General features: G+C 39.1%; 1 protein-coding gene across 1 annotated transcript; it reads right to left on the bottom strand.

Moving 5' to 3' along the window:
• Positions 1-6,878: 6,878 nt before the first annotated feature.
• LOC109241754 (blue copper protein-like) lies at positions 6,879-8,275 on the bottom strand. The gene is made up of 2 exons (XM_019408527.1): positions 7,941-8,275; positions 6,879-7,533 (listed from the first exon to the last, which is right to left on the bottom strand). Exons 1-2 carry the CDS (start codon positions 8,104-8,106, stop codon positions 7,109-7,111), a joined length of 591 nt encoding a protein of 196 aa, XP_019264072.1. The 5' UTR covers positions 8,107-8,275; the 3' UTR covers positions 6,879-7,108.
• Between the last annotated feature and the right edge of the window lie 841 nt (positions 8,276-9,116).

Genomic DNA, 9,116 nt, shown 5'->3' with positions numbered 1-9,116 from the left:
TCTTACAAGGTTAGAAAGGAGACTTACCTCGCTCCAAAGTGCACTTCCAATACAATGAACGGGTCCAAGCCCTCAATTCGGAGCCGAACGATCCCAAACTAGTTAAACGAAGTAAGAACTAGTCAATATAGACTCACAAGATCGAATTCTAGCTATATAAGCAATTTCCCAACCCTTAACACAAGTTTCCTAAAATCCGACCCCGGGCCCACGTGCCCGGATTTCCGAGATTTTTCGAAGGAAGTTGTTCTCTACATCCTAAGGATCCATAATATATGATTTCTAATTTATTCCATAACAAATTTCGTGGTTAAATCTAACTTTTATTAAAACCCTAGGTTTTTGCTCTAACCCCATGATTTCACCTTAATACTAGTGTTTAATCTACCCAAGACATAAGAAGTAAACTAGAAATGGGTAGGACTAACTTACCTCAAGATGCTTGGTGAAGGTTTTCTCTCAAGAGCTCTAAAATCGCCAATGGAGGAGTGAAAAGTGTCAAAATTGGTTTGGAACCCGTTTTAAATGAACCTCACTGCTTCAGCGATTTTCGCATCTGCGGTTAGGGGACCGCATCTGCGGTCCCGCATCTGCGAGAAATAAACTGCATCTGTGAAACAGGGCAAAAGGGCTGGGACCGCTTCTGCGGTCTCGAGGCCACATCTGCGGAGCCGCTTCTGCAACTTGGGAGCCGCTTCTGTGGTTCCTGGCCTGGCTGCCCTGGGCCGCTTCTGCGATGAAGGGACCGTTTCTGCGGTCTCGCACCTGCGGTCCACTAACCGCAGGTGCGGTTATGACAGAAGCAGCAACCTTCAGCTCTTCTCAAAAAATTTCACTTTACTCGAGCCTCGTCCGATTGACGCTCGGGGCTCCCGGGCTCCGCCCGAACATACCGACAAGTCTGAAATCATGAGACGTACCTACTCGAACCTTCGGAACACCCGAAACAACGCTAAATCTAGAAATCACCCCCTAAAACCAAACAAATCAAACTTATGAACTTCAAGTTCTTAATTTTCCTCCAACGGGCCAAAACGCCCTTAAACTACTCGGATTGACACCAAATTTTGTGGGTAGGTCTTAAATGATATTTCGGACTTGTACCGGGCTTCGGAACCAACATACGAGCCCGATACCCATGAAATCAATCATTAGTTAGTTTCTTTAAATCCCTAATATCTCAGATTAACAATTTTTAATAAAAATTCATTACTCGGTCTAGGGACCTCGGAGTTCGATTTCGGGCATACGCCCAGGTCCCACATTTTCCCGCGGACCCTCCGGAATCGTCAAGACACGAATCCGGGCCCGTTTTTCCAAAATGTTGACCAAAGTCAAACTTAGCCTTTTAAGAAAATCCTAAAGAGTCAAATGTGCATATTTCAATCCAAAATCTTCTAAATCCCGAACCAACCATCCCCGCAGGTCGTAAATTAGTTAAAGCGAGCACGGAGAGTTTTATTTGGGGGAACGAGGTCCTAAAAAGGCAAACGACCGATCGGGTCATTACAGTTGAATATTCAAAACAAAACGTCTCACCTATATCTATATATATAGATAAGGGTCGGGTTCTTTTAGGGGTTGATAGACTTGTGAAGATACTAATTAGTATATATAATTTATCATCAAATATATCTGTTTGTAAATTGATTCATCGACTTATAACTTACTCAGATGCATCGTTGAATATTAAAAACAAAACGTCTCACCTATATCTATATATATATAGATAAGGGCCGAGTTCTTTTAGGAATTAATAGACTTGTGAAGATCCTAATTAGTATATATAATTTATCATCAAATATAGCTGTTTGTAAATTGATTCATCGACTTATATCTTACTCAGATGCATCGTTGAGTATTAAAAACAAAATATATATATATATATATATATATATATATATATNTACTGTATGTAACAGAGTTAATGAATTACATTCATTCATCACTAGGTTATAAGTCGATGAATCAATTATAACATATTAATTGATATAAGTCGAGACGTTTTGTTTTTAATATATATACATGCATCTGAGTAGGTTATAAGTCGATGAATCAATTTACAAGTGTATCAATACCTACAAGAACCCGGCCCTGTGTTCCGAGCGCTTCATGTTCTTATATATATATGTAGACACACACACACATACACACACACAGACACTTCACTGTAATACTATAATGTATATATAACTTGTTATTGTATATGTTAGTGTGTGTATATATATAACACACACACTTCGTGCTACTTTAACTACATATATAGCATGTTATAGTACATGATACTGTATTCATTATTTGTGTTGTAACAGAGTTAATGAATTACATTCATTCATCACTAGGTTATAAGTCGATGAATCAATTATAACATATTAATTGATATAAGTCGAGACGTTTTGTTTTTAATATATATGCATGCATCTGAGTAGGGTATAAGTCGATGAATCAATTTACAAGTGTATCAATACCTAAAAGAACCCGGCCCTGTGTTCCGAGCGCTTCATGTTCTTTTATATATATAGACACACACACGCATACACACACACAGACACTTCACTGTAATACTATAATGTATATATAACTTTTTATAGTATATGTTAATGTGTGTATATATATAACACACACACTTCGTGCTACTTTAACTACATATATAGCATGTTATAATACATGATACTGTATTCATTATTTGTATTGTAACAGAGTTAATGAATTACATTCATTCATCACTAGGTTATAAGTCGATGAATCAATTATAATATATTAATTGATATGAGTCGAGACGTTTTATTTTAATATTCAACGATGCATCTGAGTAGGTTAAAAGTCGATGATTCAATTTTCATACATACACACACACACACACACACACACACATATATATATATATATATATATATGTGTGTGTGTGTGTGTGTGTGTGTGTGTGTGTGTGTGTGTGTGTGTGTATGTATGTATAACACGCTTGTATTACAAAAGATATAGCATGTTAGAGTATATTTTAGTGTATTCATCCCTTGTATTATAAAAGTGTTAACGGATTACATTTATATTATTTAGATAGTAAATACAAACGTGATTTAAATTTTGACCAATGTTGATTAAATAACCGACCAAAGTTGGTCGGTTACTGTCTAGATATTAGAAAAAAGCGACCAAAGTTGATCGGTAAATATTTCCTCTGTATTAACCGACCAACTTTGGTCGGTAATTTTAAATAAGATTTCTCTATATTTTATAAAATATTTTTAACGAATAATATAACTATTAAAAAATTTTAACTGGGTCCCACATTACCAACCAAAGTTGGTCGGTAATGTGAAATTTTCTTTGACTACACAATGCTGATTATCTAGGTCAACCTGTTGACCCCTTTACCGACCAACTTTGGTCGGTAATTTATATAAAATAAATATAAAATATTTTTCTCCCCTTTACCGACCAACGTTGTTCCCTAATCTGGACAGACCAACTTTGATCGCAAAATTTTGGTCGCTAAATTTCGGATTTCTAGTAGTGATTTGCGAGCAGCGTATCGACTTCTTCGCTGACGGCTTCGTTGATCGCGGCATTGAACTTCTTATTTTCCGTACCGGCGGGGAAAATGGGGTCGACATTTAACTTGTGTGTGGCGATATCGTTTAGGATACCTGGCATATCTGCAGGGGAGAAGGCAAACAAATTGGCATGGTCAGTCAAGAACTTATGAAACTTACCTGGTTCGGAGAGGTTGTGCCCGATGTAAGCCTTTTTTGTGCTGTCGTTGCCATCTAGCAGGACGGGATCAAGATTTTCTATCGTTGACTCGGATGCTTCCACGATGTCGGGGTCCTTGATAACGTTTGTCCGTACGTCAAGTTTGGCTCCCGACACCGCTGACTGCTATGCTTCCGCATTTGCTCCTTTGAGTTGTAAGGTGTGTGCGCAATCTTGGGCGATGCGATAGCATTCTTGTGCAGTGCGTTGCTCTCCTCGGATGCTGAATATTCCCTATAGGGTAGGAAACTTGATCACTTGATAGAGGCTGGAAGGGACCGCTCGCATGGCGTGTATCCACGGGCGCCCTATGATGCGTGAAACGTCGTTTCCAGGGTGACCCCTCCGGCTAGGATGGGTAGCACTATCTCTCCAGAAGTCCTTTCAACTGCATTATTAAAACTTGTTAGCGTTATGCAGCGTGGTATTATTTTATCTTCGAGTCTCAGCTGCACGAGGACTAGAGGATGGATAATACACGCGCCGCTCCAGTCATCTACCATTATTCTTTTTACATCAGTATCTGCAATACGTAAAGTGATAACAAGAGCATCATAGTGAGGGAAAGACAAACCGTCGGCATCTGACTTATAGAAGATGATATTGTCTTCGAGGTCATCATACGTTCATGGGTGTTTGATCGTTTGAGTTTATGTGTAGTGGTGAACTTGACATGATTGATTGTTGCGCCATCACCCCCCCCCCCTCGATGATCAATTGTACAGTGCAAGCGAGAGAAGGCGGTTTTGGAGGTCCTTGGGGCTGTTTGCGTCCGCGGGCGAAGTTAGCCCGTCCTCGATCGCTCAGCAACTCTTTTAGATGTCCCTGGCTTAACATTCGTACTACTTCCTGTCGTAGTCCTATGCAATCTTCGATTTTGTGACCCCTTTCTTGGTGAAATTCACAGAAAGTGCTCGACTTCCGAGTGCTGGGGTCTGATCTCATCTTTTGCGGCCATTGCACCTTTGGATCGAGTTTCTCGAGTGCGTACACTATTTCTAAAGGAGAAACACAAAAATTGTGAGCGGATAGGAGTGGAGGCAAACCTTTCTCGTGTCGATACGGTGCTGCATGTCGAGGAGGAGCATCCGTGTGCCACGGTAGAAGCGGAGCGGACGTCCTGACGTAGGGTTGGTGCCTCTCCCGACCGAGGCGTTGCCCCAACTGATCTCTTCGACCGCCGTTGCGACGATCTTTCCTTGCTTCAGTTTGGAGTGACGTCAGCCGTTGGGTCAGACCATTGAGGTCGTCCTCGTCGGCTCGCACCTCGGCGCAGTAGGCGTTATGGATTTCTTCCCAAGTAGTTGGAGGGTATTTCATGAGCCTGCTTAGCAATTTTTTGGTCACTCTCGACCCGTTTCTGTTTAATCCGTTCTGGAAGGCTGCTACTACCATTCCTTCTGACACATTCGGCAAGCTCATTCTTACACTGTTGAGCCAAGCTAAGAAGTCCCTGGGTCCCTCGCCGTGCATCTGTCTTACGGCGAATATATCAGTTACCCTAGCTTCTGCCTTTTTGGCTCCTGCATGGGCGGTGACGAATTTGTCTGCCATTTCCTCGAACGTTGCTATCGATCGTGCTGGTAGTTGAGAGTACCATGTCAAGGCTCCCCCTGTTAGGGTTTTGCCGAACTTTTTCAATAGCACCGATGGTACTTGCTCTTTTGAGAGATCATTACCTTTTACGGCTATAACGTAGTGGATGATATGATCTTCTGGATCGGTAGTAACATCATATATCTTTAAGTAGGGTGGCATTTTGAAGGTCTTTGGGATGGTGTAGGGGGCCGCTTCTTCACTGTATGGGTGCTCGATGAATCGACCAACATCGCGTCCTGGTAGCAACTTTGGAGCGCCTGGTATTTTGTCAACCCTCTCTTGGTGTTCCTTCATTTGGTCACGGAGTTCCTTATTCTCATTTTCCATCTCCTCCATTTTCTTCAAAACGGCTGCAAGTGCATCATTGCCTGCATCATTAGCAACATAAGTGTTACTTGTACGGAGGGCATCTTGCTCATCAGCGTTTATTGTGGCATCTGCATGTTCAACATTCCCGTTATCCCTTTGGGCGGGTTTATCAAGTATGGTGTTCAGAGCACTTGTTAGCCATTCTTCCAGCAGTCTTCTTACTGCCGGTGGTGCCTCTCCTGTTGTAGATGTGAATGCTTCCCTCTTGCGCGAAGCAGTCACTCTCTCGTACGGGGGAGGTGAAGCGTCTCCCCCGGGTGTGGTGTTTGGTGTTTCATTTTCGTTATCCTCTCTGCTATCTTCGTTGATCGTGTCCAGGAGGTTGGTTGTGACGCCTACTATTGCTTTTTGCCTTGCATCTCCTTTCCCTGCCATTGTTGGTTTGTACCAAGCTAGGAAGAGGTGATTATCCCTTTCAGGAGTCTAGATGAAACTAAAATCTTAGCTAAAGAAATCCCCACAGACGGCGCCAAATTGTTTGACCCAAAAGATATTGAAACCTTTTTGACTAAATCAATTGAAAAAGATGAAGAGGTAAATCTCAGCCAAGTATAATAGGCTCTAGATTGAAAGACATAAGGGATGAATAAGATGAATAACGTTTCTTGATGTAATGAAAGCAAATGATTTTTCGCCCTCTTTACAAAGTCTTTCCCTCCTATTTATAAGGGACAACCCCCTCTTGTAACCTAAAAGATATAGCATAGGGAATATTCGAAAGTATATTCCTACTGCCTCATGTTGTGCCTACACTACTACAAAAGTCGTGCGTCTTCTAACCGCTGTCGATCGTCGCCGTCTTCAACGGCCACAGGACACCGTGATCATCCAAATTTGGACCTATACAATTATCAACTTTGACATCGCTTTGCATCAAATCTGATCCAACATTTTGTGATCCCATTTACTGTCCCATTCAAAGTCCGTTTACATGCATCTTACTCATTTTTAATACCTCTTTAGTATTAGATATGAATTTAAGGTATATACACAATAGTTCAAAAGTTTTTCAAGTTATCAGTATAGTTTAATCGATTTTCATGAATTACTTGCTTTATTTTTAAGACTGTCAATTTACATTTACTCAGCTGACACTAATATATATCATATAAAAAATTGTTTACCATATGAAAAGTTAAATCCTTAAGACATAATGGTCATAGTGGAGCACTATCATATGATAGTTAAAATTCATAATTGTAACATAGTTAAGCATCAACCATTTTAGAAAATGACATGCCAACTGCTAAGAATTAAATCACAAGTGAAAACAAGACATTTATCAACACAACCACTTACAAAAAAGCAAATAGGAAAAGCAGTAGAAAATTAACGAAGCAAAGGGGGAGAAAATGGTAGAGGAACTATCCTTTGCCATTTGCCAAGCTTATGAAATAATGAAAAAATAAAATATTGCAGCAACCCCAGAAATTAACAAGGGGATAAATGGTGACAAAGTAACTGATGCTGATGGATGTGAAGTTGTGCCAGTAGTAGTAGTAGTAGTAGTAGTGTCAGGTGTAGGGGTGGCGGATGATGGTGTGGTGGTGCCGGATGATGGTGAGGTGGTGCCGGATGATGGTGTGGTGGAACCTCCTCCACCGCCACTGGCTGCCGCGACGGTGACGGCAAGCTTCATGCCGCCGCTGCAATGGCCCATTACGCCACAAGTGAAGTAATGAGTCCCGGCGGTCTTGAGAGGAATAGTAGTGGCGCCGCTCTGATCGGACGTTATGGCATTCCCAGCAGTGCATGACTGATAGTCACTAGCACTTACTTCATCCACTGTGTGACCACTTGGATAGTTGAAAACTGCAAAATTTTGTAACTAATAATGTTACAAATTTAATTATCCGGTCACCTAAAAATAACTACAGATAATTATTAAACAAAACCTAACAACCTGAAAAATGAGAACAACATGCTACAACAGTTTGAATTACACCAATATACTGTAAAACTTAATATATTATACTCTCTCCGTTTTAATTTATGTGAACTTATTTGACTGAGCATAGAGCTTAAGAAGAAAAAAAAGACTTTGGAACGTGTGGTATAAAATGAGGCACATATATTTTGTGTGGCTAGCTATAAATCATTGCGTAAAGTTAAATTATTTTCAAATATAGAAAGGGATCAGTCTTTTTGCCACAGACTAAAAAGAAAATAAGTTCACAGTAGTTACATTCTTAAAATTTTCGTGTACGAAGAAAACTTACCAAGTGAATCACCAACATTAAACGTTTTTCCAGTTGCCCAAGTGGTATAATCCACGCCAATTGCCCACCCAGCTGAGTCTCCAACAGTATAAACTGTGGCAAAACTTGGTACAAGACAACATATGAACAAAACCAAAACGAAAATCCCAGCCTTAAAATTTCCCATGTTGCTTGTGTTTTCTTGTTTCTAAACAACTGTGTTCTTTAAGGAAGAGATAGAGAGAGAGTTTGTGAGGTAATTTGAGTGAAGAAGCCTACGAGGATTTTCTTATATAAAGGGAAAGCACCGAAAAGGAAATGGAGTAGGTCACTTAATTTTTTTGTAATGGGGTGCATAGTTGTAAAGGAGATGTCAATTATTTCAAGCCCCAAGGGGATATAATTTCAGTTAGACTCATACCTAATGCCCAGAAAAAGTTGGTGTCTATCATTCTTGTTTTCTAACCTTGAAGAATTAGGTTGTTGAAATATTCCAATAGTTATGATATTCCTGTTTGCCCCAAAACATGAGGTTCAAAGCATTCTTATATGTGAAATGCGTAGAGAAGCAGTCATCATTATGGAAAATCATATACATGTTTGACCATCTTTACTGATGTTCTAGTACACTAATTACTCTCCACTCCAAATATTTGTTATACTCTATTATTAATATAATATATGTTTTATCATGTTGTTTGTCGAGTTCATACTCAAATGATCACTCAATTATCCGAAATTACCTACTAAAATCTTCTTTTGTTTGTTTGTAACAGTAAAATCACTTAACTATACATATACCACTTAGAAGGTCACTTAACTAGATTTCTCAAACTTTTGATTATCAAATACCCATTTTACCCTCTAAATTATCAACTTTTATCTTCTTCCTTTTTTAAACTTTTTAATATTATGACTTTTTTATCTTTTTCGTTTATATTATAGATTTGCCTATAGAATAAATAAATTTTATTTGTAAAATAAAAAATAAAATTAGTATTTAAGCATTTATAATGCTTGAATAATAAAATATTGAGCATAGTAAAATAAAAATTAATCAGAACAATTTGTCGGTGATAATATTTTTTATATCAACAACAAAAACGCAAAAATTTATTTACACAATTGAGAATGAAAGAAAATAAAAGTTCTAAAATATATATTCTGTGCACGTACTATAAAAATAATTATTTAAAA

Source organism: Nicotiana attenuata, unplaced genomic scaffold (assembly GCF_001879085.1).
Source record: "Nicotiana attenuata strain UT unplaced genomic scaffold, NIATTr2, whole genome shotgun sequence".
In the NCBI taxonomy this organism is placed as follows: Eukaryota; Viridiplantae; Streptophyta; class Magnoliopsida; order Solanales; family Solanaceae; genus Nicotiana; species Nicotiana attenuata.
The sequence above is the reverse complement of the archived record's forward strand: the minus strand, read 5'-3'. Positions and strand labels throughout refer to the sequence as shown.

Bases quoted from the DNA above. Each gene is read 5' to 3' on its own strand.
- LOC109241754 (XM_019408527.1), bottom strand. From the start codon at position 8,106: ATGGGAAATTTTAAGGCTGGGATTTTCGTTTTGGTTTTGTTCATATGT. The intron at 7,534-7,940 runs GTAAGTTTTCTT...AAAATTTTGCAG, and splicing joins TAATGTTGGTGATTCACTTG to TTTTCAACTATCCAAGTGGT.